The sequence below is a fragment of the Columba livia genome, chromosome 6 (assembly GCF_036013475.1).
Source record: "Columba livia isolate bColLiv1 breed racing homer chromosome 6, bColLiv1.pat.W.v2, whole genome shotgun sequence".
Lineage (NCBI taxonomy): Eukaryota > Metazoa > Chordata > Aves > Columbiformes > Columbidae > Columba > Columba livia.
The window spans coordinates 23,616,012-23,643,087 of NC_088607.1; the positions used below are offsets into that span (position 1 = coordinate 23,616,012).

The 27,076-nt window shown below is 43.5% G+C and overlaps 1 protein-coding gene and 1 long non-coding RNA gene across 3 annotated transcripts; one reads left to right on the plus strand and one right to left on the minus strand.

Annotated features, from left to right (window-relative positions):
• Positions 1-1,353: 1,353 nt before the first annotated feature.
• Positions 1,354-26,150, minus strand: LOC102087681 (dual specificity protein phosphatase 13B). Of its 2 annotated transcripts, none has more exons than XM_021284351.2 (4): positions 25,621-26,150; positions 10,798-10,989; positions 9,882-10,102; positions 1,354-1,778 (listed from the first exon to the last, which is right to left on the minus strand). In XM_021284351.2, exons 2-4 carry the CDS (start codon positions 10,986-10,988, stop codon positions 1,567-1,569), a joined length of 624 nt encoding a protein of 207 aa, XP_021140026.1. In that variant the 5' UTR covers position 10,989; positions 25,621-26,150; the 3' UTR covers positions 1,354-1,566. The 2 variants fall into 2 exon arrangements, with proteins under 2 accessions (XP_021140026.1, XP_005500135.1); XM_005500078.3 differs by having other exon boundaries at positions 25,456-25,706.
• LOC135579834 (uncharacterized) lies at positions 1,615-10,495 on the plus strand. Its single transcript, XR_010473636.1, has 4 exons — positions 1,615-4,072; positions 5,303-5,377; positions 7,069-7,142; positions 10,416-10,495. It is a non-coding gene; the product is annotated as an uncharacterized LOC135579834 (long non-coding RNA).
• Positions 26,151-27,076: the final 926 nt, after the last annotated feature.

Sequence of the window (27,076 nt, forward strand, 5' to 3'; positions counted from 1 at the left end):
GCTCACTGAAATCTAATCTCTGTGCTGCAACAGCCAGTAAGAGGCCTGTGAAAACTATAACTTCACTGATTTTTCCATCATTAGCTGTGACCTCCCTTCTGGCTGCTTACTCCAGTCTCAAAGGATGGAACCCTTTTTGAAGGGAAGACACATCTCTCCGTTCCCTGAGAGGAAATTAGTCTGTAGCGTTGCTTGTGTTTTACTTACAATGTTTATGAAAGTGGAAACACCACCTGAACTTCTCTATAGGCTCTGCAGGGAAATCATGTTCCCATATTGCATTATGAGAAATTCAGTGGAAGTGTGCTATGCTCACTTAATTTTTTTTAATGTATGGAGGCAAAAGAAACTTCAGAACCAGTATATGCTTCTCTCTTTCTATTCAACATCTATAGTGTTATAAATACAAACTGCAGGGTACTTTCAGAACTGCAAGCCTTTAAGACCTCCCAAGGGAAAACATCACACCAAATTAATCTGCCATCAAGTGGAAATTCTATATTGTTTGCATTTGCCAATGTTCTGTATGTGGCTGTAATTGCACTGAAGCAAATATCTGCTTCGAGTTCTTCACAAGATTAAATGTGGCCAATTGGGCGTAAAAGAATAATCGAAATGCAGAGCTGCTGCTTTGAATTTGTTAGAAGCACTGCTCGTTTTTGCTCTGACATGATGACACTAGGTTCTGGTTTTCCGTTAAAACAGGGAAATTTAGGGAATGAGATTTGGAGTCCTGGGTTGTCAGCCAAGCGGAGGATGTTTCTGTCTGGCACTGCTGCCGCCCCACAGTGTTCCAGTGGGCAGCGTGCCCTGAGTGTGCCCCTTGTCTTCCACGTGCTAGGGGACACCTTCCCCGCTCTGACCAGCAGCGAGGCAGTCGATAGCCATGCCCCAGGGTGCAGCGTCTGGCTGGGACCTCCAGTACTGCCTCCTGAGGATTTCATGCTCTTTTAAAGTCCTCAGTATTTGCTGTATGTTGGAAGCTGAAAGGACTTGTGAAGGGTCCTGGTGAGAGCCTCCATGTCTTGTAACACAGAGAGCCCCAGGTCCAAGTTGGATCCTGACTGGTGTCACCATGTCTGACTAAAGGAGCATGTCAGCTTACAAAACCTGAAGTCTACCCCTGTGCCAGCTGGATGTGAAATGTTAAAGATTTGCTTAAAAATCTCATGCTTTCTTTTTCTTTTTACTAGTTTAGCCATTTTCCCTCTTGCCATATAAATGAAATTACAAGCAAGTAAAATGTCTTTTTTTCAAGTGGACTGTGCTGCCTTTAATTCTGCAGGAAAACCCAACTGCTCCCTATGCCCTGCCCAACAGGTAGTTAAATAAACAGGACCAGGTGGGCAAAACTGCACATTTGAATCCTTCTTTATTTAATTTTCTTTCCAATTAGTGGGCTTATCCAAAAAATACATACCAAAGTCCTACCAGCTTGCTCGTTCTCAGCCGTTTCCCGAGGTGTTTCTCAGCGCAGCTGCACAGCAGTCCTGACAGCGTCCTTGCACTGTCCTTGGTGAGGGCAGCGTCTCTCTGTCCAGCGCCAGGAAGCAGCACCCCTTGGTGCTAGCAGGTCTCTGCTCTGCCTTTCCTTCTTCCTAACTGGATGTCCAGCTCCCGGAGCTGCTGGAGGAAGCCGGAGTTGGGGCAGACACCTCTGTGTGAACGCACAGTCTGAATTGCATCAGCGAGGGACATATCTTCACAGATCATTAAGAAAGCAAGGACAAGAGTTGCAGAGCGGCTGATTCCCATCGCACAGTGAACTAGTACTTTACCTGGAAAAGGGAGGGAGAGAGATCCAATTAAGCCAGGAGGCCAAATGGTGGGGTTTATCATGCTGGAGCAGAGATGGAAGTGGTGCTGATACTGGGGCTGAGCAAACAGATGTGTTCAGCCCTGCAGAGCAGATGCGGTGCACTGATGGCTGGGGAACAGTGGTGTTTGTAACGTCTGGGCATGGAAAATTCATAATTTTACTCCAGGATCCACATTTGCTTGTTTGGGCTTAGCTGTCAACCTGATGGCATGCCCTTGGCCCTCCTGCCCAGCCTGCCATCCATGGTGTCCCTGCTTGCTCACGTGTGGTTTTAGGGAGTGATGTACTTGCTGGCAAAGCTTCAAGTCTTCATACTTGAAGGCCATACGATGGGAAGCAGCCTTGACAGGTTACTACAAGAGGGCCTGGAAACTTGGGATTTCAAATGTGTGATGCTCAGGAGCCCTTGGTGCTATTATAGGAACACTCCTGATTTTCAACAAGCTCTTTTTTTCTTCTTTGCTTAGGGCAGTAATGCTTTCTGAGGGTGCTGACTGCTGCCCAGAGCTTGTTGGAAGCGTGTGGGGAAATGGGTGTTACCTGTAAGAATAGCTCCTGTTCGTATATGCCATTTGCACCTGCTCACTTTTGTTTTTTTATTTCTATAGCTTATTGTATAAGCCGGCACAGGCAGGATGCAGGAACAACCACAAAACCTCAGATGAAACGTGAAGAGTAAATTTATTTTCATTAGCGCGCCAACCGGGGTATTCCCGAAGCAGCACCTGGACAGAGGCACACAGGTGGGGACGCAGGTATCGCAGAGCTCAGCCCATGCTAGAGGATCGCTGATCCTCTACAGGTTTTGCCTGTATTTCAGGGATTCGCACAGGTGTAGTTTACCGCTACCTGCCTTGATCTTCCCACAGCAGGGCAAGTGTCTCAATCATGTTTGATAGGGTGCTTCTAAGTCTGTCACAGGGCTGTGGTATCAAAACACAAATGACTAAATAACAATTAGTATCATATGTGTTTTTCTACACCTCAGCTGTAGGTAACTTAAGTGTGTTTATAATTCTCTTTGACAAACTTCTGTTATTTTCCCACACCTACCCTGTATGTCTGTAGTCACTATCCTTCCCTAACACTTTTGTCTTCCCTTCTGCATTAGGTGATCACCAGAAAAACAATTTATGAAATGTTCTGAGTTCCCCGGAGATTTCAATGTGAGGTGTACATCTTCATTAAGAGTAATATTGTGAGTCCTTCCATGTTGCTGTAAGCGAGCCTCAGAGAAGACTGCCAGGGATCCCTCCTGCCCTCTGCTCTGCTTTTGGGTTTGCTGCTGTGATCACTAATGGAAGCAACCTGAGAAACCCAATTCTGTATCATGACCGCTTCCCGGGTTTCTGATGTGTGTCTTTGACCCATGCTGGAAGGCAATAAACATTTTTTTAAAATGGTCTTATGTGAAATTAAAGCAAATTTTGTCAAAAGGATTGCTTTCAGAGGGAAAAACTCAGATTCGTAGTATTTTCCTTCTGGATGTGAACAAAGAGCTCATTCTGGAACCTGAAAACCTACATCTTGTAAATGTTGTAAAATGCCTCAACTTTCACAAAAATGGTGTGATCCAATGAAAAAATTTTAATTAGAAAAATGACCTGTTGTTCTACTCAGTTATAGCCATGCCTGAAAAATCTCAGACTCTTCTGTCCTTTGCTGCAGCCAGATCTAGTCTTTTCACAGAGACCAGGGCCCAACGATTGGGCATTATTGAAGCAACTAATGATTAGAGTCAGATTTGAACTTCTGGCCAGCTCTGTGCCCTGTTAAGGCAGCTGGGAAAAAAAAAGTAGTCTTTTTAGCATGAAAATTTCAGAACACTGCTTCACTGCGGATCTTCACAAGTTTGAGACAAAATCTTTTCTGTATTTTTTTAAATTTTAGGAGGTTTTTAGACTCTTATTTGAAGGCTCTTGTTTACTGATTGTATAGCTATATGACGTGCAATTTAACAACAATACCATTTAAATCCAGAAAAATATTAAAATCAGTAAAAACAATCCCATGTTGCTTTTTTACCTTTGGAGATGGAATACAGTGTTTCAGATGCTGTTTCTCTGTATAATGTAAGGAGGAGTAGAAAGAATGGACATCATTTCAGGGCTGGTTCCCTTTGTTTGTGCTTACAGCATCTTAATTTCTGTATTACCAGGGAGCAAGACAAAAATATCCTTGTTGGATGATGAGCATAGATCCAGTCAAAAACCTCAGACTGATTGCCCCTGTCTCCCTGGGTGTTAATTCCAGGTACTTTGTGCACAGCTTTTCATCTTAGATCCCTTTTTGTTTGTGACAGGGTATTTATTTAGCAACTGTTCCAGTTCTGACTAATGATGATGGCATAGCGACATGCCTGTGTTGTAAAGACCCGCTCTGGCCAGCAGGTTGAGAGAAGTGTTGAATGCTGCAATGTATGTGACACAGCCACCTTTCATTATCCTGGCATGAGAAATCTGAGCTCAGCACTAAAGATAGACATGTCTTCAGCAGAAATAAAGGGACAAATATAGTCTCCAAGGAAGCAGCGAAACCAGCTCTGGTGACAGCAGATTGGGACTGGGCATCAAAACCTTCGGGGGAAGGAAGAGGTTTTCCCAACATAATGTTGGTTTTGCAGAATTAGTAGATCAAATGATTTCTATTTATGTTTTCCAATTCAGATACAGCTTGACAGATTTAACTGAGATACTGATGCCATTATTCAAGTTAAATTACATCTGTCAATTCCATTAACTCCATGGGGATTCTTGGAAGTGAAGTCCTACTTTTTGCAGGAATATGGCAAAATGCTTTGCACCCCTGCTAAAAGATAATGGCAATTTGAATTTTAACTAGGCTTTTTTTTCAGTGTGCTGCACTATCATCAGCCTTCACACCAACCTGGTGGGATATGCATGCTGTATTGTCTTGCCTGGAGAAGGCACTTCAGACCCACATAAGCCAGGTCTGAGATTTTCAGCGGGACATAAAGGAGTCATGAGCACAATTTATCTTTAAGAAATACTGCAAATAGGGCTAAGTTCAAAAGGTCTTTGGAAAATCCATGCTTCAGTAGCTCATAGTCGGCCTAACTGCAACGTAGTGTCAGGGACTGGGGAAATCCAGACTCTCACCCTGATGCAAAGCCCAAATAACAGAAGCAAAGGAACTATATGTTCTAAAAAAATTTTCTTGGAACTAGAACAGCCTTTTTTTTTACACCACCACCCCCCCCCCCCCCCAAAAAAAACTTCTAAGCCACTAACACTTGATAATTAAAATAAACTATATTTATGGTTAGAACTACACCAGGAAGAGGGGAAAAAAAGAAAAATAAAAAAGATATGACCTTGATGGTGAATTTGATTTTTTTTGAATCACTAAATAGTTTAGAATTCCATCTAAATTTGGCCAGAAATTGGATGGAGGACAGGAGACTTACCGTTCGGAACCTAATTAATTTTAAAAATTGTTCTTGGGTCCATTTTTTTTTTCCAGCCAGAGGGAGCCTTCTGCTTTGGAAAATGCTCTGCCCCACCTGCAGCCTGGAAGTGAAGACAGAGCTAAGCACAGGTATGGATGCTGCCTTTAACTATTGCCTGATGTGTTTTTGTTGTGTGCATAGAAAGCAGAACAAATTCCAGACTCCTGCTTGTACAGGCTGGCTCTCTACTGTTTTGTATCTAATTCTGTGTCTGAGAGGAGGAGGTGGTAAGTAAGAACACACTGAATTTTCTTGTCTGCTTCTCTGGCTTATCCACACTTCAAAAGAATCCTCCTAGATTGACATCTAGATTTAGAAGGTGTCTCAGCGACAGCCTGGACAAGCCCCAGCTAATGACCCTGGTCCTAATGGACAGGTCTCTCCGATACACTTGTTTCCATGAGAATGCAGGTATATTATTTCTTTTACATGTGCTATGTCTATTCTACATTGTTAAATTTGTTTCATGAGGTACAGAGGTTATGATAAATGCTGGTACACTGACAATAAAATGACTGTCATATGAAATGATTTAACTAACGTAAAATTGCTCTAATGAAAACATATTTGAATTTCCTATGTGATTATTTGTAGCAAACAAATTGAATGTTAAACCTGAGTCAGGAAACAAAAGCTGTGTTGCCATTTGGTTCTGTGTACAGGCTCAGACCCTTGTCTTCTAGCACTTGCTCTGTCTGAGTTAAGTGACACTCTGAACCCACCACGATATACCGCATTTTAAAAGTGCCTGAAGCAGATCTGTACCATGTGGTGACTGCAGTGGCCTTGCTGACAGCAGGTTGCGTGAGGCTCTGGCGGGAGGCAGCAGAGATGCACTGTCCCAGCACCAAGGCTCGGATTCCCGGGTGGCTGCTGGACCACAGCCTGGGCGAGCAGTGTTGCAGGGGTGGTTGTGGTGCATGCCTCTGTCATGGCGTGGGCAAGGAGGTTATAACCAGATCTTCTGTACCACAGAGTCCACGCCACAAGCTGACATCCTTCAGATCTGCTTTCCTCGCCTCCATTTGTTTTATCATACAGTGCAAAGAGAAGTCGGACTGATCCCACATTAGAGGGCCATATTGCAACCTTCTTTCTGAGCGTGTAACAGGATCCCTTAGGAATAATGGGATTAACTGAGGAGAAGTGGGGCCACTTAGCTTTTGGCATTATTAAATATTGCAATCCTTATTTGAAATGTTGCACCACACATCTCAAGCTACTTTTTGCAGAGGCAGACAATAACTGTCATCTGGCTGGGATTTGTGCAGAACAATGACACTTGGTTTTTAACAACGGATTATGGATATTATATCCAGCTCATGCCTGCTGTAACTCTACTGACATCAAAGGGTTTGTGCTAAGGATGAAGTTTGCACATTCAACTTTGTTGGCCAAAATCAAGTTGGGAAATTCAATGTTGTTGAACAAATTAGTCATTAAAACACATAATATCTTATTGTCCTTTTGCTACTCATCATTAACTGAGCTAAATGTCCTGAACCAGCCCTTGCGTTCTTGCAGGATGGATTCAGTTTTGCTTAAGACCAGTCTGCACACTGTCACCCGGAGTGAACGCCCCAGTTGCCCTTGCTCCATTGAATCCAGCAGAATTGTGCTGCTCACCAGCACGAGGGCTCAGCTGGGCCAGGAGGTCCCAGGGCCTCTTCCTACTCCACTGTGGTTTTCGCATCTCCTGTTACATTTTAGCCACCATCCTGTAGCCAGGTGCAGAATCAATTGTCTGTTTATTGACTAATCAAATGTCTATCTGTCACAGCTGAAAACAGCATGAAGCCTATGGAGAGCTTTAAATAGTGGCATGTCCTTTCCTTCCCATGCCTCCCGGAACAGGTAAGGGCTGTCATCTGCTGTAGGGCGGGAGATCAAACTGGTATATGGAATGCCCCCGTGGCAGAGTCAAGAAACAGGACCCTTTTCTTGTAAGTTAATCTTCTTTCGCAACCACCACCACCAAGAAGGCAGAAGAGGGATCCGAGCTTCTCATTTGCTCCAGTGAAGCGGAAGAAAGGAAAGGTCTTTCAGAGGATTTGCCATTTCAGGAAGTTAATGGGTGATTTTAACCTGCCCGTTTTAAACATGTTTGGAGGTCAATAAAAGGAGAAGCTCTCTCCTTGGGAATCTTTCTCTCTACATACTGTTAGTTTAATAGTTTTCATGGCATGTTTTCATCTGTGCTCTCAAGTTCTCTTTCCTTCCCTCTCCTGCTAGTCTTCGCCAAATGCTGCTGGTTTATGCTTAGGTTTAGCTGTACTCCAGAAAAATGCAAATTGCACAGATGGCCATGCAAGGGTCAAACTTGATATTCAAGGTGTTGCCCCTTGAGCATGAGTACGAGGGAGAAAGCCAGTACTTCCCTGACATCATGTTTTTCCTTGCAGAGAAGGGGGCAGCTTGTGCATCTGCTTGCTCTTGGCTAAGCCTTCCCAAACAGCTCTGTTAAGTGGGCACAGTAACAGCAGGGGTCTGCTGAAAAAAAGGCAGCCAAGGAAACAGCGTTCATAAAATAGTGCTTATATGGCATGGCTGCAATAGTACTGCCTGTATTTCTTAATGTGGACAACAAAGATGATGAAGGAAGTAATTTAGGGTGTTATGCAGCCATTGACCACTGTGACAGGAATAGCTCCCGATGAGGAGTAGGTGAGTACACGCTCCTCTGCTTCCTTCTGCTCATGCTCTGGCATGAGCAAAAGACGTTGCTTTATAAAGAAAATTCTTACATCATCAAAGATGTAATCTGTTCAGCTAAGGTAGAAATCTGAACTAAATCTCACTATGCTGTTTCCTGGACTTCTGGTGTAAAGCATCAGAATTTTTCTTCAAGCATGATGGGAGTAACAGTTCTTACTTATTTCTAATTAGTATTTGATTCATAGTTTTAAATATGTTTGTGTCTCATATAATCTTAACTTTGACTTATCCTCCCAGGTGAAAAAGATCATTTAATTCCATTAAAGAAAAGATGCTAAATTTGCTTGTAAGAGTTAAGCAGCAGCCTTAAATGACTTCTCAGTCAAACGAAAGTACCTTTTTACATCCTGAGTTTAATATGAACAGGCCTCTTGTCACCTGGTGTAATTTTTTGTTCAGCATCACTGCTTATAATAAATGCCATTTTTTCTCTTATTCTAAATGCTGTGAGTAACAATCCCCTCCCTATCTCATCCTTGCACAGGTCATGGGTATTTAGCTGCTAAATTTCTATACCTCAAGAAATTATGCTTCCAGAACATCTTGTTTATATATTTTCTAAACTGTTGCACTTTCCTTAAAATGATGAATGTCAGCAACAGCTGGACTGTATATGATTGAATTTCACCTTGTCCCCATTCCCAGAACCTTACTTCCATATGGATTTCAGTACAGCAATGTCTAAAAGCATGGGAGTAGAGATAAATATACACTCTAGACATGAGTTCATTGTGTTTGCCTTGAGCCCCAACTTGTTCTGCATTCATAGCTTTCAGTATTTGGGCATGCATCTTGCAAAGCACTGATTTTGTTTGCTTTTGTAGTCACCATGATTTGTCTGTTGTTTTCTGTCTTTTGTCAATTGATTTGGAAACTTTTTTTTTGGAAACTTCTTTTTTTTTTTTTTTTTTACACTCACATGAAAAGATTTTTGGATTTTACCTTTCCCTGGAGCACCACAAATAATGAATTCAATTGCAAACAGTATACGCTGTAATAGAAATGTGTGCAGGTCCAAATTCCCCAAATGTGTTAGTGGTTTTGAAATCCAAATGCAGCCAAAGTCCAATTCTTTCTAACAGGATGGGTCAAGCCCTCCAAACAGCAGTAAATGCTGAGGAATCGAGCACAGAGGTGCACTGTTTTCAGTAACTGTGTCTCCCTTTCCTAGATTGCATGGTGTAAATTAGATCTACTAGCTGCACATGGTTAATCTGGGTAGTTAGTATTTTATGACCCTCATTGATATTAAAGCTCACCATGATGCAAGCAAAACAGTTTGCTGAGTGTGTAGGTGTTCTCTTAATGAATCACTTATTTTTGAGTGTGTATCTGTACAGTTTTGTGCCCCGGTGAAGACTTGCTTTTGTGAAGGCTTATCCTTAACAGTTATGATCCCCCACTAGCCCCAGGCCTCTGGCATCGTATCTGGCCTGTATTTAGTGAGTCCAAGGATTTTGTGGGTTATCTTCCTATTTCAAGGTTATACTCCTTCTAGCAACAGCATGGGATTTTTACCCCATCCCAGCATTTATTCTAAATCCCAGCACTAATTTGAAAAAATTGTGTGTGTGCTGTCTCCCATGTCAGTATGTCACTATAGGTAATAATGGATACTTGCTATTTTATCTTTCATTAACGAATAGCACGAGGCATAGCAAAACACTTTTGAAAGCCCGTTCAGTGCATCCTTCCCTGTTTCAGGGGAACTGCTGCTTACTGTGGGAGTTCAGAAGGCAGGCGTCACACTACTTGATTTGGCTATCTCCATTCTTACCCACATCTGCAGGTGGTTGGTTATGCCAGATACTATTTGATAGCTTGCCCTACTTGGCTCTTATGCAGAAGGTATGCAGCATGCACAGATGGTCTAGTTACCTCTTGGGGAATTCAGTGCTGCTCTTATGTATCGAGCAACTGGGTAGAAGTAAATGCTGAGATCAAAGTTTGGGTTGTCCTCTGCTTCTACTCCATAGTAATCCACAGACAGATCTTTGTAGAACTTGGGTCCCGTGTCAATATGAAATCGCCCAGCAGCAGCATCCACAACATGGGAGATGCCCATTCGGCTCAGCTGTGCTTTGTCACGAGCGACGTACCTGGAAGAAGGACGGGGGGTTATGTTCACCTACTGCATCGCAGTGTGGGGTAGAGCATGCTGCTGATGGTGCAGTTTGTTAAAACTGCATGAAGTTGTAGTGGCTATTTTTGACAGGTTGATCCAGTACAAAGTCTCCACCAAAGTCTTTCAAGACAGAAATGACTCGTTAAGAAAGTGACTTTTGTTTCCTGAATTTTTTTTCCCCCCAAACATCAGTTTAGGTGGTTCTTCTCAAATGACAAGAAATAAAAAGGTGATGGTGAAGCTATTTCTGCACAAGCCAAGAGTTTTCTGGTTTGCTTTCTCAACAGGTCACCTCTGCTGGGCACCCATCAGTTCAGGGGACTGATGCCGCCTGGCAATGTGAAGAGAGCACAAGGTTGATCCTGTTTAACTGGGGTCTGTCATGACTGCCTGTGGTACCGATGCCATGGCCCCACCAGGCTGTTGCAGGGTGGGACTCCTGTACTCATACAAGAGCAGAAATCAGAGGGGGAGATATTCTTTTGGAGTACTAAGGATGCCTTTTTCTATGCGACAGCATCCTAAGCAGAGTTCAGCCTTGCCTAACACACTGTGAGGCACTAAATTAGTTTCTAGGTCTCTCTTTAAATGAAGAGTAGATTATTTCAGGGAGTATAGGGTGGGGGCCAAATGTTGCATGAACACCTTCAACCTTCCCCTCTCTCTTACAGGTCTCCCACGTAAAGGTTTGGCCAAACTTCGTCCACATGCCCTGTGGGGTGTCTGTTTGTCCAGAGCAGACGCCGCAGCTCCTCCAGGGATGGTGTCTCGGTGCTGCGTGGGCTGCTGGGCGTCCGGCTCGAGGAGCTTCTTATCTTGGGGCGCAGTAAGTCCCTGCTGCACAGGGAGTCCCAGGCCATCCTGAAAGTGGAGGGCAGACATTCAGCACCAGCCAGAGACATTTCTGAGGTTGCCCTCCCCTCCTTAACCCCTTCCCAAAGCTTGCCCACAGTTACAGCTGTAGCTCTTGGGGACAGAGATTGTCTTTTTCTCATGTGTTTATATACTTATCACAGTGGAGGCCACACTGGACTCAGGAATGCTGTTGTGATCTAAACAACAACAGTACAGTGCCTCCCATAATCCCGTGTTGTGGTTCAGACAATGATTTTGAAGCTTGTGCTTCTTAAATAAAGTTTCCTATTATTATGGCAAATTGGAAGCTAAAGCTTTCTCAAACTATTAGGCTTAAGGTCTCAGCAGGCTTATTTTGACCTGACTACTCAACCCTTCTTTCTAGATATGTCGAACAGTCAATTTAAAGTTCATAATTATATTTTTAAAGGTTTTTACATAGTAGTATGAACTTTCCCACTCTGTATTTGGAATTCCAGACACTATCACTATTGCAGTGAAGCAGACCGGTCCTTGATATGCCAGTATGAGGATTCTGCTTTCAAACAGGAAGAGGTAATGCTACAGAAAATGTATTGTGTAAATGTAGCTACACAGCAGGCATAGAAACAAGTTGCTAATTTGGTATGCTGAGTTTTTCCTTTAACCACATAACTAGGACTTGCTTATTTATCTGATTTGTCTTTTATAATTTGCTCAGCAAACTGAGCTGAGCTCAATAGAATTAGTCACACAAAATCTTATTCAGTGGTTAACTCCTAGTTGTCAGCTTCAACAGAGGAAACTCTATAAGGAGTATTTTGGTTCTTTGTGATGGCAGTTGCCAGCCATACTTGTTGTCTGAATGACAAATGTTTGTGGCAGAAGGAATCTGCATGAGTTAGTTATAGTGATTCCAGCTGCCATTCACATGAGCATTAATATATAGATTTTTTTTAATAGGTTGTTTCATTTGCATTCCTCTCCTTTCTGCCTTCTCCAAAACAGTCCCATTTCTAATCTTGAAGAACTTTTAATTACAAGGAGAAACAGGTTTTTTTAGGCATCAATTTGTCTCTGCTATTACTCTGTTCCCATATGATACATTTCTTTTGAAATAGTGGTTCCTTGTGTTAGCTGTAGACTTGAACTGTTGGGAGGATGTTTGAAGAGGGGAATAGAGACTCTATTTTTACCAGAGCTATGCTTTAAAACTATTATTAAAAATGTATGTGATTTCTATGTTCTACAAATCAGTCAAGTATCTGCATTACAGAGATATTGGCAACTCTGTCAACTCAGGCTGCTATAGAACAGAAGCATCTGTCTAGGACATGGATGAAGATATGGTCAATGAGTCAAAACCTTGCATTGCCACTGACTGCTGAATGTCTTTTGCATAAATGATTAGAGGGGTGGTTTGAGGTAGAACAGTCCAGCACAGAAAACCTAAAACTCTGTCTTTCTGCTGAATCTCTGCTATTTGCAAATAGGCCGTAGTCATGTTCAAGCACCTTCATTGACAATTTCTTTCCAAATATTAACTGTGGTGAAAGGTTTTCCTGGTTTCCCATCAAGGTACTTTCACTAGCCCTAAGTTCATATTTTGGTGTAATTTTGTTTAAAAGTATTTTTCTTTGCATGCACAAAGAGTCTGAAGACTAGACTGCTTTGGGAGCTCACTGCACCTTTATATTAATCCACTGTTTTGCTGAAGGAGAAATGGAATAACTAAGTCCCTGAAATGTCCACAGAAATGGAGGAGGGAAGGATTAACTAGAAGCCACCCTTATGCCATGCACTTGGGTGATGTGCCTTGGCAGCTGTGAAAAGGAACCCTTTCTTCTGTCAGTACACCTTCTTCTGCCACCTTCACAGGCAGTCTTGTCCTCTTGAATACAGTAAGTTTTCACAAAATAATAATGTTCCCAGGATAGTCTTGTATTGTTTGTGTTACAAAGAGCTCTGCTGTGGAATGTGCCCCCCTCCCAAGTATGCGTATCTCCGCCAGTGTCAGCTTTTACTGTGAAAACAAAAGCAGATGTTCTTGCCCATTTTGGATAGCTTTATGCAAGAGGAGGCATGGAGGAATTCCCATACTGGAATGGACATCCCCCATTGATTTTGACAGCTGCTTTGACACTGGCCCACCCCAGTGCCCACTGAGTCAGGTCTGCATGGCTCCCACTGGTGATCTCAAACACCCACGTGACTTCTCTGATCCCAAGCAGGAGGTCTGCAGTAGAAATGGGACTTGCATTTCCTGTGTTCTGACAACAGGGACATCTGCAAGCTCATTAAATACTTTCAATTATAACAGCCTCCTCCAGTCCTTCACACCTCATAATATCTGCAGCAAATGTTCTTCTTTTTTGACGTATCTTATTCCTGGCAGTGTGGCTAATGACCACTCTAGGGCACTTCTCACTCCTTATAAAGTTGGTTTCAACAGTTTCAAGTTTTTTCTTTTCTTCCTTACTACTGCCTGTTATCCATTCCTCTTGCCCTCTCCACTGTATTAGATACTTTGATTTTCATATTACCTAGCCTCAGAAGATGGAAGGCTGCTGTCAGCCTTGCTTTCCTAAGCCTTACATGAGTGGAGAATTACAGGGCACTGTCCAAAAGTCCAGGTAACATTTCAGCATTCAAGCTGTCATTAAGATGGGGAGGGACAGGCAGCAACTCTCAACAGCTCTTCTGGGAGCTGTGCTTTCCTGGTCCATAACGCTGTCCCTCTAACAGCTGGGTGGACAACTCAGAAGTAGAGCACACCTTAGGAAAAGTGCTCCTTCAGAGATTTTTTTTTTTTAAGTTGTCTTTCTGTGAGGGAACATAACTGCATGGGTTTGGGAAAAGAAGGTAGCGTGTGCTACAGGGCTATTGAAGGTTGTGGAATAATTGTCTTTGCAAGATGGGTGTGCTTCTCCAGCATTACCCTGAGATGACTTCCAGCTTGTACTCACGTGGATCTTGTATTATAGCTAAGGAGTTTACTTCTGTTGACACGAACCACTGATGCTATGTGCAAAACTTATTCCATCTGCATTCTAGTCACATTTGTTCAACTGGACAACAGCTTCAGTTCATGTAAACGCGATGTCCAATGAAAATTAAGGACTTGGGTTCAAATTTCAAATGTGAAATAATTGGAATTAACAGGCTGTGAATGATTTAAAAGCAGAGAAGTCTCTGTAGGACTATTCAAATAATACATTGAATAATTCCATAGAAAATAATTCCATAGAAATAATTCCATAGAAAATTTACAGACAGGAAAACAAGGCAATTTTTTCTGAATAAGTGATTGCTCAGTTCTAGTGTCAGTCTAACATGTTAGCTCACTAAATTTTTACATGCAAGTGTCATTTACTGAAATGCACATATTTAAAGAAAACAATGCTATGATTAAAATTTTGTGTAATGTTTATAAGGAGTGTGAATAGATTAAAACAAATGAGTGTGAGAGGAAAATTATTACATGTAATAATGTGGTGGTTCTTAATTTTAAAAATATGTTTTTAACAATTCTCAGTTCAGTTTCTCTATATTCGCTTTTTGTAGTGGATCTGTTTCTGTGATGTGTGTCATGTGAATGAGCAACACAATTTTACAATGCTGGTTTCTGAATGATATTCACATGAAATGTTCCTGATCTTTGCCCTACTGGAGTTGTATTGCAGTAATTATTCAGTCACGTAAGAGAAATTTTACTGTTATATTGAGATTAATTTTGAATTGGTTTGTACTGCAACCATAATTGTATCTGAACTGTGTAACAGAATTTCCTTAATTATTACTAGCAGAAGAATTGCAATCAAAGAGGCCTGTTGCAAAGCAGAAGATAATTCTGATCATCTGGAGTGACACAGAGTATGACACGGCCCCTCATGTCACCATGCCATGCTGACACCTGTAGCCCCCATCCTGGAAGCACATTAGTGGTTTTGCTGCAGTTGGGCTACAAGAGTGGCCAGGTCAGTGGTCCCAGGAAGAAAAGAAAGTGGTCCTGTGAGAGCTCACAGAGAGCATCTCCCTCGTGGATGTCAAGGTTTCCTCTCTTCCCAGCAGTGAATGCCCCTGTGTGCTGTGTATACTGTGGATGCTTTGGTTGTTTTTCAGTTAGTTCAGTGACTACAGCTTTATCTGTAACATATTTAATGCTGTCCGGTGCTGTGCTGAGAAGGCCTTTAGAGACTGGTATCCCTTAAACAGGTGTCTCAGTCCATGGACGCATGTGCCACCTCTCCAACTTCTCCAACACCATAGTATTTAATTAAATAAGAACACACTCAAAAGTCAGTGTAATTTGACAATTTGGCATTACATTGGTACAAGATCAAGATGAGAGGATGGTATAAAGGCTGAGATGGAGCAAAACAAACCACTGCAGCATGATGCTTTAGAAAGTCAGAAGGAAAAAAATGACTTGTGTCCTGGATATTCAGTAGAAAGCCTTTATATCCTCTGCTTTTCCTTGCATTTTCCAATGCCAAGATAAAGAAGGGATTTGAGTATAATATAAGGATGTCAATACTCTCATTTCAGTGATGTAGTGAATATTTTAATCATCCCAGGCATTGTTTTGGCTTTTGTGTGTGGGTAGAAAGTCATCATTTTCCTCTGGCTTTATTAAAAATATTTCTGAATTTTTAAATCTTGAGAACAAAGTGCACTACATCCTGTTTTTTCTCAATCTGATGTGTGCTGTAACCTTGTCATCTCAATGAAGATATCAGTCTGACTGCACTTCAGATAGACGGTTTGATTTGTGGTGGTAAAAGTCCAGGCTGAAGCTAGGGCTTGGCCAAAGTAGGTCATGTCAAGTTCATGCCTATCGTGTATTCAAAAGTCATAAATGTTTCTCAGAAAGCCTATCCCTTGGAAAGATTCCTCCAAGATAACATATGTTTGAGGGTTTTCTGTTGGTACGTCTCCATACAAATGACAAGTATTACTGTCATCATTCTTCTGTGGTGTTTAACCCGATAGTCTCACTGGAGCTGTAATTTATCAATTGCTAGGAGCAGCAGAGGATATAGATGGGTTGAATCAAATACAGCAATGACTGAGGTGGGGCTGGCTGGACTTGAAAACTGAGATAGAGGTGGTTTCCAGGGAAGCACAGTGTATTTGAGTAGCCAACTGTTTGTAAGAAAATCTCTTCAGCAGCTGGAGGGTGTAATCTGAACAGCACTTCCAAATTTAGGAGAGGTTTCCAGACCCCCAACTTTAACCCAGATACATGTTTAGGTTAAGGCACCCATTTGGTGTGACCTGGCAAAATCCATTTAGATGGCCTTGCTCTCAACAGATCATGCAGAGCCTGTACTGAGGAGCAGACTAGCTAAATTTATCTCTGTATTGGACAGCTTTGAGCACCATAAGGAAGAGGAGAACTTCTGACTGTTTTTTTTTTCCCCTCAGTACTGTGTTGGTACCAAATTTTCTGTCCTATCTGGAGAGGGTTTGTGACACTTCTCTGTCTGAGTAGAACTTTCCTCCATGTGATGTTCAGGGAAATCAGCAGCAACATTTCTGATGCAAAGCATTACTCAAATGTAAGGAAGAAATCAATCAGCCCATCCTGGTTCTCAAATATGCTGAATTTACCACAGCTTCTACTGATGTTATGGGTTGCCAGGCCTCAGAAGCCTCAAAAATGTCTAATGTTTTCGTAGCAAGACTGTGGGCCAGCCAGCAGGGCTCAGACCTGATGGTCTTAGCTGTTTCAGGATGTACATCAGCATGCAGGCCTCAAGGCAGGGTGGCCTCATTTTTGTCTGTGACTGTAGTATAAAATATTCTCTTGTCATCAGCTGGTTAGTACACTTGTATTTATCAACCATGTGTGTGGTTCCTGACAGTGGCTAGACAGAAGCAGCCATCCTTTTATGTGCAGTAATGTTGTGCCAAATGCTCAAAACCTGGCCACCTTCTGATTTTGCTAATTTTTCTGGGTCTTGCATGTGTATTTATTTTTATTTTAGCCATGGCAAATTATCTCTGTAGAGATGTTGCCCACAGTGAAGCTTTGACTGGATGAAAGAAAAGCGAAAAACATGGGCAGCTAAATGGATTTTCCCAGACCCATCCCTTCCTTGTGGAATGCAAAACCAAGGGTTTTCTGGACACGGTTGTATTTTTCTAATATAAATTCAATCCTAGCCCTGTTTCTGAGTCAGGACAGAGACAGGGGCAGAGGCTGTACCAGGCAGGGGTGGGCACATAGATTATGCTTTATAGAAGCCATGGCTGACAGGTAGCACCACCAGAAGGATTGCAGAGATAAGAGGAGATAGTTCATCCACCCCAAGCTTTTCTGTGGCTTCTTCACCACTGAAGCTTGTGTATATTTTGTTGCTGAATTGGACCTTTTATTTACTAGTTACAAATTTTACATGTTATTTTAATAGTGTGCATTGTAACTATTTAAAGCTGTGCGTTAAACAAGCCCAGACACTGTTAACAATCTGCATGTTACGATATATTTTTTGGTAACTGCTTGTTATGGTATCAGCTATTAAGAATTTATTACTAGTGCATTTTAGGTGGTGCTTTACAGTCATTTAATTAGAGCCATCTAGTAATCATTACATAAATATGCATTGAGAGCAAGAACCCCAATGTAAGGTGACCCGAAAGGCTTTTACCTGCCAAGACCCGAGTTCAGGCCCTCAGGTGGCAATGATGTCATCGGCATATGCAGGGAAACACAAATATTTAAAGCTGTGCGGGGAGCTGTGTTCCTCTCAACACTAGGTGTTCATGAAGTCATCAGCTGGACTGAGAGCGCTGTAGAGCTCTAAGGACCTGAACTTGGCTCTTGGCAAGCAAGCAAAGGAAAGTCGGTTCCCCTCCAGCCCTGGCCCCAGCAAAGGTGTGGGGCTTTTGGCTGTGAGCACAGAAGTTCAGCTGCAAAATTGGGCCCTCTGAGCCCCTTGGTACTCCTGGGCTCTCAGCTGCCAAGTGCATCCTTATACCTGTTAACCAAACCTGACCTGGTAGAGAATCAGACACACTGCATATGGCCCAAAGACAGCAGCTGGTTCAAAATGCATCTGCCACATCTCCATGCTATTTATCACTGAAACAGCACACCTGTATTTGAGAGTGTCTCTAGCTCCCTGCCAGGCTGCCGCTCCTAGATCGAACGTAATTGCTAGTTTCTTCTGCAGTGGACTTCAGCCATCAGACTTGACCAGTGATCAGTTCTGACAGTCTGTAACTCCTTCTTCCATTCAGTACTGATATTTTTCACTCCCTCTTGAGAAAACAAAAATCCCAATTTACAATATTGTAGCACTAAACAGCTCTTGGACTATCTACATTCAGGAGACAATATTGCTATCCCTATGCTCCCACTTGAAGACACACTTGCCTAAAATTTAGTTTTTCCTGTGTAAGAGTGGCTCTTCTCCTGTGCACAAGGGTTGTTACATTGCTTACTTTCTATTGCCTCCAGCAACGACTTGTCTGAGGTGAAAGCCAGTGTACTCTGAATAGGTAAATTCTGTTTTTTCTTCTGCAAGCACCCTCAGAAGATTACTGAAAAACTCAAAGGATGAAACATTTCTGAAGACAAACTGGCAAGTTGATGCAGGTTGCTGTAAATCATGAGTAATGTGTGCCACTTTGATTTCCTCTTGGAACTGACAGCAACCAGCTGAGTTGCCTGGCTGACACTGGTGTTTTGGTACAACCGTCCCAAAACCTTCACCCTCCCTGAAAAACACAAATTTTAGTTGCTTTTTCATGATTTCTGGTAATGTTCTTACTGACATTTGCAGCCTGAAGTTGCAGAGAGTGTGTGGTGCTCTCATTACTGGGTGATGTTAATACAGCATGACCCTGTGGAGAGGCACAAGCTTGGGTTTGTTCACAGATCACCTGAAATGTGCTGAGTCTATTTCTCTGAAGAAGATCCAGTGGGCCGCAGGCTCCCATTTGCAGTGATGCATTTCAACCTCAGCACTGTTGCTGTGTGGAGGCAGAGCCTGTCATTGCTGTACACCACAGGGTACATTCTCTGCTCCCTCTCTGAGGCTGTTTGGGTTGAAACTGTGACTGCCAAGCAGCTCAACTGCTATGGTCTTTTGCATACTGTCTACTTTGCAAGGGATGTCGATCCAGACATCTCACTTCCAACTGAACACAACACAAGAAAGCCACAAACGGGTTGCTGGGCACAATACATCTAGCTTGATGAAAGAATGATAGAATGTGACTTGGGTGTTGTTTCCAGTCTCTCAGCCATGGTTCTACTCCTCAGGCTTACCATGTTGCATTCTCTTAATCTAGCCTGATCTAATTTTCCCAGGTCACATCCAAAGTGATCTGAGGCATAACCCATGTTTATTTCTTGCTTCAGCAATAACTACTCGGAGGCCAAGGATGTCCTGCACTGTGCTTTGCACAGAACTCCAGTTGTAATGTAGTCCCTTAGGTCTGTGTCTTGTGTCCCCACTAGAGTTTAGTGGGCCACATCTGAAGGTGAATGAGGCTGCTTTAACAATAACTAATATAGCAGTGTCCTCAAGGCCAGCACTGAAACATCAGGCTTCAGAATTCAAAGAATCTCATTACAAATGAATGGGTTTTGCCCCAAGGATTTAACTGAAAGGATGGCACAATGCAAAGCCCTTCTCCCCTGTGACTAGCTCTGGTATGTTCTTCTATCTTAAAAAGAATATATTGCTCTTTTTTGGGTCTGCTCTGTTTGGGGGCATTGACAGATTCACTGCTCTTTATTCTTGCCCAGTGGTCTCTACGAGCATCATGAAGATGGCTCAGTGCTACCCAGCTTACAGGAGACAACAGACACGTATCCCTAGGCTGGCATAGCAGGAGGGGTAAGCAACCTGCTAGGAAGAAAGGTGGAAAACAGCAGGAGGTAGGCAGCCAGTTTCCTGGTGTTTCTTGAGCACTGGAATGCTTTTTATAATTCTTACCACAGTGAGCCTGTGAAGAAGAAACTGCTGTTCCTACCACACAGGTGGAGATGGTAAAGTTAAGTTGGATGATTTTTCTACATCTCTACAGAAGACTGAGCTGGGAGGCAACCCAGGGGCAGAGTGCTGCCAAACACTTGTAGCAACAGCTGAACCAGGGTTAAGAGTCACCCTCTGATTTAATTTGGGTCAAAAGCTGTGCCTACATCTAGTGAGTCAAAGATAGCTTACATTCTGAAGTGAAAATCATGGTCAAATTTGGACTTCCGTGCATAGGGATGAGATTTCCTAGGAACGCTTTGGCAGATTTTAGCTTTGTTCAAAACAGAATTCAGAACATGCAAAATCAAACCAAGGACACAGAAACCCTATGCCACTATGCCATTCTCCTGATACTCTTCTTATCATGTTTGCAAAGTCCTTATTTAGAGATACCCTAAAAAAAATAGCATGATCCCTTATTAAATGTGGTGACATTATGACTTAAGAACAACCACATTGTCTTTCTAGGTTTTTATTAGTCTATCTTGCTTTCACCCCAGCCTCTCTGATATGAGACTTTCTAGCAATGTGATAGCCATGGCAGGACTCGGAGAGGTTTGAAAGGCTAGTTCCAGGAGCCTGTCCTCACCAGCATTCCCTGGCAGAAAGATAAACCGCAGAGCTGATAGCAAGCTCCCGTTGCCCAGGTTTCTGGCTACAGAACTGGGAAGGATAAACACCTCCTTAAGCACTGTAAGGCAGAAATGGAACAAGGGAAAGGAATGGAAATCCTCTCATAATGCAATGACTAGAAGCAATCCAGATGTTTTGTTTTATTCCCACCATGAGAACTACAGTCAGTCCCAGTGCAAGCTTGGCCACCTGTCAAATCAGGTTTGCGAACTAAAGCTTATTGGAATTTGACACGCTGTTGTCTTGGAGCACACTGGAATGGATCAATACAGACTCCTCCTATAGCAGTGACACAACACGTATGCTGCCCATGCAGTCCCAGATGCCCCTCATAAATCATTAAAATACTGGCCAGTTCTAATCAGACCCGTTGGGGTATAATGTAATATACTATTTGAGAACTAAAAACAATAAATCAAGTTAGTACAGAGGTCAGACTGAGACTGAACAGAGCTGAGACTTGCTTGCTGATGCGTGTGCAGTCTAAGAGATGCAATGGAAGGAGATTAAATCCTAAGTAAGCTAAGCAAATTGCTTTCTTCTCATTGTAAAATATCACTACTAAGTCTGCTGAAGGTAAAAAAAAAAAAAAAAAAAAAAAGATAGGAACTCATCATATTATGTAGTACAGCTGATTTGAGGTTTAGAATTTCCCAGAATTTGTATTAGCTCTTGAGATTACAGGTATTCCTAATTATTTGTCCTTTAGGTTAACTTTTACCATATTTCTAAAACTGGCAATTAAAAATATATGCCCCTAAATGTCATAGGTCACATGGTACAAGCAGAACAGAACTCGTTTTCTTCTAGAGCTGGAATCAAATTAACCACTAGCAAAAAATAATTCAGATCCCATGAGAAGGCAGCTGCTGTGTTCGCACTCTTCAGCCTTGCCAGGGACACAACGGGCAGCTCTGTGAAGGGGAGGTTGCCTTGCAGTGCCCAAGTGCTGGGAACCAGTACTAGCCTTCATACGGAGGTGGTGCTGCATAAATCCAATAACCCCATAACCCAGTAATCAATGCCTTCTCTTTGATATGGAAATGGTTGAGTCCAATCCATGTTTTTCAAGTGTTGTCTGACTCTGAGAACAACGTGGTATGGGGTATGGCCAGTATGTAGTTTGGTCACCATAAATGTTATCTGACAAAGAATGGTACTAAAGGCTACCTCCGTCATTTGCGGTTTATCTGCATGTAATACCTTTTGTTTCTTACCTTGTATTCAGAAGAGAAATAGCTAATAATTTTTTCTCATCTTACCTGAAGGCAAGGCCAGTCTGTGGCAGAAGATCCTGCTCTGCATGTACACTGCAGATGCTGAAGCTACATAACTCGCAGTACTGCTGTTCAGTTCCTCTTGCTTTCCTTGCACTTCTTCCTCAAACCTTTCTCTGTTTGGTCTAAATTGGGCAGTGTTTTTAAAGCTCATACAGCAGAGTAGCTTGGCACCTGAGTTTTGCCTGTGGAGCTGTATTTCTAGTAGTGGCCTGCAGGGAAGGCTGTCAGAGGCTCCAGTTGTGGTAGCCTCCCTTCAGTCATGAATATCAAAAAAGAGCTTTGGTCTAATTCTGTGAAAGCTGCTGTTATGCCAAGCATGGACTTTGCTGTGGGGAGGTATGAGTTGTATGAACTCTTGGGGTTCATGCTGGTGGCTCTTGAGCTGAAAGTTTTGGAGGTCAGTGCCAGGAACTAATTCCAGACCTTGTATTTGGTAATGCAAACCACTAATCCAGAAAGTCACCATAAAACAGTGAACAAAGTCTCTGTGAGACACTGGCAGTAAATAAGAGTTAGCGAAAACCAGAGCAGTAAATACCTGGTGGTGAACAGAGTGGAACCTGGCTTGTTTGAATGATGCACCAGCACCTCCAAACTAGGTGCATGTGTGGGGCAACGTGGATGAATATTATGTTTTATTTCTAATTAGACCTAAAGCAAGTCTCAGTTTGTTTTAAGCCTGGTGAAGATATAGTTGAAACACAGATGGAGACACAATAATCAGTTACATTGGAGATGCAGCACAGCTTGGTGCGGGAACTTAATGAAGATTTGTTGGTCAACAACAATCTCCCAACCTGCTTAACATGCTCTCCATTTAATTTGCTCTGCTATTGTAGTAAATGTGAAGCCCACAGGTCAGACTCAGGTTTTTTTGCTCGTATAGTCTCTGCAGTGTCAGCAGGAAGCACAAACCAAAGACTTAGAGCCTGGACTTGAGCAATGTGTATTTCTCCTAATGAAACCCAAAGCCAGGTGAAATTTTTGGGAGAGAGGAAACAGGATATGGAGTCCCTTTGGGGAATGGGGGGTGTTCATAACACTCAGAAACTTGGCCCACATTTCTGGTCTCCTCTCTTTCTACTCCACAAAGGGCTTGTAGCATTTTTAAACAAACTTGGATCCACCATATGTTGTGAAAGAACCTGCTGGGAAATTTGGTGATTCCTGCACTCCAGGGCAGAGGAAACCTGTGTTTCTGCTTTGTGTTTTTAGGAAAGTAGGGAGATGAAATTCAAAATAAAACATAGCAGATGGGAATCTCACAGAGACAGACACTGGGAAATGTTTAGACAAGCTTTGTCCCCAGTCCTTGAGCTCAGGATTTAGCAACTAAACCGTAGAGACTTCAGAAAGACAATGAAATGCATTTTGGCTTCAAATACAGTTCCTCCAGAATCCAGTGAGAGTTGTGCATGTGAATCTGAAGGCAGAATATAGCCAGCAGTATGGGGAATAGATGTAATGTGAGAAACTCTCATGCTATATTATTATAGTCTGAATTGTTTCCATCATTTTGGGTTAAGTAATTCCCCGCTATCCATCTCTAAAGTGCAAACAGTACAGCCTTGATGTGCCCCAGGGAAAGGAAGTAAACCAGCCTTTGAATCTTTACCCAACCTTACTGCTCATATTTTGCTTTCAGTGAAATGTTCAAATCCTTTAATATTTCATTCCCATAAAAATATATTTACCAGGGGTTTTTGTGGCAGCAGTGAGGCTGTGTTTATTATTTTAGGAACACCACACGACTGGCTTTAGAGAAAAGACAAGGCAGGAGCTCAGAGTGCTGTAAATCTATCTGAGAACAGCATGTTTTCCACCTGTTGAGGCAGCAACCACAAGAAAAGATGCACATAATAATTATCTGTACCTCAAACGCAGCACCAAGTCCTGCACCTCTGCTCCCCACCTAGCAGACAGCTTGATAACAGAATTACAGAAGAGGAGCACCGAGAGTGTAGAGTAGGTAGTGCTTTGTGAAGAATGAAAGAGCAGCTCTTATTAAAGAGAAACTGGAAGGTGGAAGATGAGAAGGAAAGATCTGAGGCGCTGTGATGCTAAAAGAAGAGTGGACCTAAGGAACTCCAGGAGCCTGCCTTATTCTTGGAGTGGTGGTCAGGTTTTTGCCAATAGCTTTTCCAAGGCTGCTTCCATTTGTACTCTTAACATCAGAAATCATTTCCACTGACAAATAGGTGCCCTATACAACTGCTGGAGCCCGTTCCTTGTCAGAGATGGATGCCCTGTGCGGTACAGGCCTGATCTCAGTGACACCATGAGTGACAATGATTGTGTGCCAGGACCCTGATCTTCCCCTCCCTGCCTCCTGACACTGGGAGCACGCTGGCGCTATGCTACCATGTTTTTTGCAAGTGCCCCAGAGCATCTGGTGTAGGAGAAGGGCTGGGGACAGCATGGAGAACAGGGATGCAGAGCAGGTGAAACACCTTTGTTTTTTCCTGCTGAAGTGCTGAGGCTTGTAAAGATCTTTTTATCCCCTTCCTCTGACTACCAAGAGGAAAGAGGTGGCATTTGGCTGGGTGAAGACTCCCAGAGCCCAGATCCTATGAGCTCGGGAGTGGTTTGTACCATGGTAGTCCCTCACTTGCAGAAAGGAACAGATCCTTCCTAGCAGGGATTTGCAGGGGAACGGAATCATCCCAGCCCTGATTTAATCTTGACAGAAGCAGATGATGAGAAGACTGTGTGCTGAGTTGGAGTTTTCCTTTGAATTCCTGCGGTGTTGAAGGCAGTGCTATAAATAGACACAGTATCCTTTTTACCCTGGTACAATTCTGCCTCCAGCTCCTCATATAGACAGTAAGTCTGCTGGTAGGTATTTAGCAGGAATTAATTTAACCCAGTCTTCTCCTCCTGCACTCCTTTACTCCAAGCATCCCAATGTCTTCTACAGACACACAAACATGTTTCCTCAATAAAAATGTTCTGAGGAAGGCTGTTGATTTTAAAAATCCTGTTTCTTTCTGAAAATTCTATCCTAGTTATAAATAATTCATAGAAGTCCCAAACTATGGAGGGTTAGTATTAAAAAATAAAGGCAAAAAAAAGGCAAAAAATTATCCCCACCCCCATCTCTTGAACTTCTTTATATAGATATTTTTTTCCACACCCAGGTTTTGGTTTTGAACTGCACAGCATTTCATTCATAGTCTGTTTCCCATTTTCTCCAGTGTAACTGGCTGCCCAGTTTCTCCCTTCCCAAGAAAGACTCTAGTGAATATTAGCTGAGAGGGAAACCCAGATACAGTGTTTCACGGCTATTATCTTAAAGGCAGATCTGTAATAAATTTAAATACAAGACAGATTGGTATTTAAAAAAACAAAACCCTTGAATTTAAGCATCTTTTTCAGTGAGAGATCCTCAGCCTGAGAATCCAGCTGGAAAGCAAACTAAAATTTCACAAATAGTAGAGCTTCTGAGTACAGCAGCATAGATTATAATCTGGCCTAGCCCTGCAGTTGTGTTGTTGCTTGCGGAGCTGGCTGTGGTTAAATTCATGCTTCTCAGTGCATGTATTAAGTTCACTGGGGGTTGGTTTGTAAACAAGCTTAAAAGTACTTGCCTGGTAGTAGAAGGTCCTGTGCTGCGGTGTCTTGGATTACCTTTGAATAATACCAGTTCCTTTCCTCCTAAAGTGCCAGTTGCACAACAGATTTCTATCCTCTCAGTGTTCAGTTTATTCAAAATCTATTTTTAATTGTGTTAATTATAAACCATAATCCCCTACCCTCTTTGGACCTGCAGGAGCCCGGGCGGGCAGCCGCGGCGGGAGCTGCGCTGTGGAGGGGCTGATCATCATCAGGTGGTGCGCTGGTTCACCCCGGCCGGGCCGGTGCTGGCGGCGACACTGGGGTTTGCAGAGGGAACGGGAATGTCGCGGGGTGGTTGGGGTGTACCCCAGATACCTGGGCTTTTGCCGTGTGTGCTTGTTGGCGGGGCAGTTGCGGCTTACGTCGGAGAAGAGCAGTCGGGGGGTGGCTGGGCTTGCCCCGGCACACCCGCATTGGTGGGCAGCTGGGGTTCAACCTTGTAGCGGGTGTCGGGGTGGCTGGTGCGTCCTTGTGGGGTTGGGGTTACCCCTGGCACGCAAGTGGGGGGTGTGGAGTTTTACTCTGCCTGTGTGCGTGGCTGGGGCTGCGGCATTCACGCCGGTCACGCGTGCCCGTGGGGCCGCCGGGGTCTGTCTCGGCGGGGCGGGTGTGAGTGTGCTGTGCCCGAGCCCCCCGGCGGCACACGGCGTGCCAGGGCGGGGGCGCTCCCAAGCACGGCCCCCGCACCGGCTGCTGCTTTTCCTTCGGGGTTTGACCCCAACTCGGAACAAAAGGGCCAACCCGGGGGTCGCCGGGCCCCCCCGCGCCGCCGCTCGTGCTGCCGGCCGGGCCGACGGCGCCACCTGGCGGCGCCACCCGGTGCCGCGGCTGGTGCGGGGGCAGCGCCCGGGCTGGGGCGAGGGGGTGCGCCGGGTGTTTTGCGGGGAAAACCGAGTGCGTTGCCTCGCAGGGTGAGAAAGTGCGTTCTGTGTGCTGTTCTGCAGTGTTTACAGTAATGTGCCATCAGAGTAAGACACACGTTTTCCAGTCGCACCAGAAACACAGTAAGATTTTATCACATGAAATGCACATAATTTACAGGTATCTTGTACCTCTAGTGAGAACATCTTCAGCTGTGCCCTTTGCTTTGCAGATGGAAGTGGCTGACTGGCCTCAGTCCCACTGCTGCCAAGGGCCAGGAGAGTTTTCCTGTAGGTGGGAAATACAGGGGAATGTGGATTTTTGCTTGGGGCTGGGGGAATCTCTGTAGCCAGATCCACTGTTGTTGGTTTCCCACTCGTTCTGTAAGTTGAAATCAATTTATTTGAGTTAATTGGTAACTGAGACATGCATATTAAATTTTTATTTGGGTCTGAAGCATACATTTACACTGACCGTTGCTACTTGCTCTGTTTTTGTTGACGTTGCAGAGCAGCCCTGGTGCTTGTCAGCAGGTTTCCTTAGACAGGGAACTAAAGCAAAGAAACACTCCAGCACTGCTCGCCTGCTGCTTGGGGATGTCCAGTCCACAGGGTTAGTCCAAATCAAAACCCCCTGAGATGCCCTGCTGTGAGGGTCCAGTCCTCAGTGCCAAATGCTCTGCTTTGTGTTCTTGCTTCTGTAGCCTGGTCCACATAGAAGATGTAGATATTG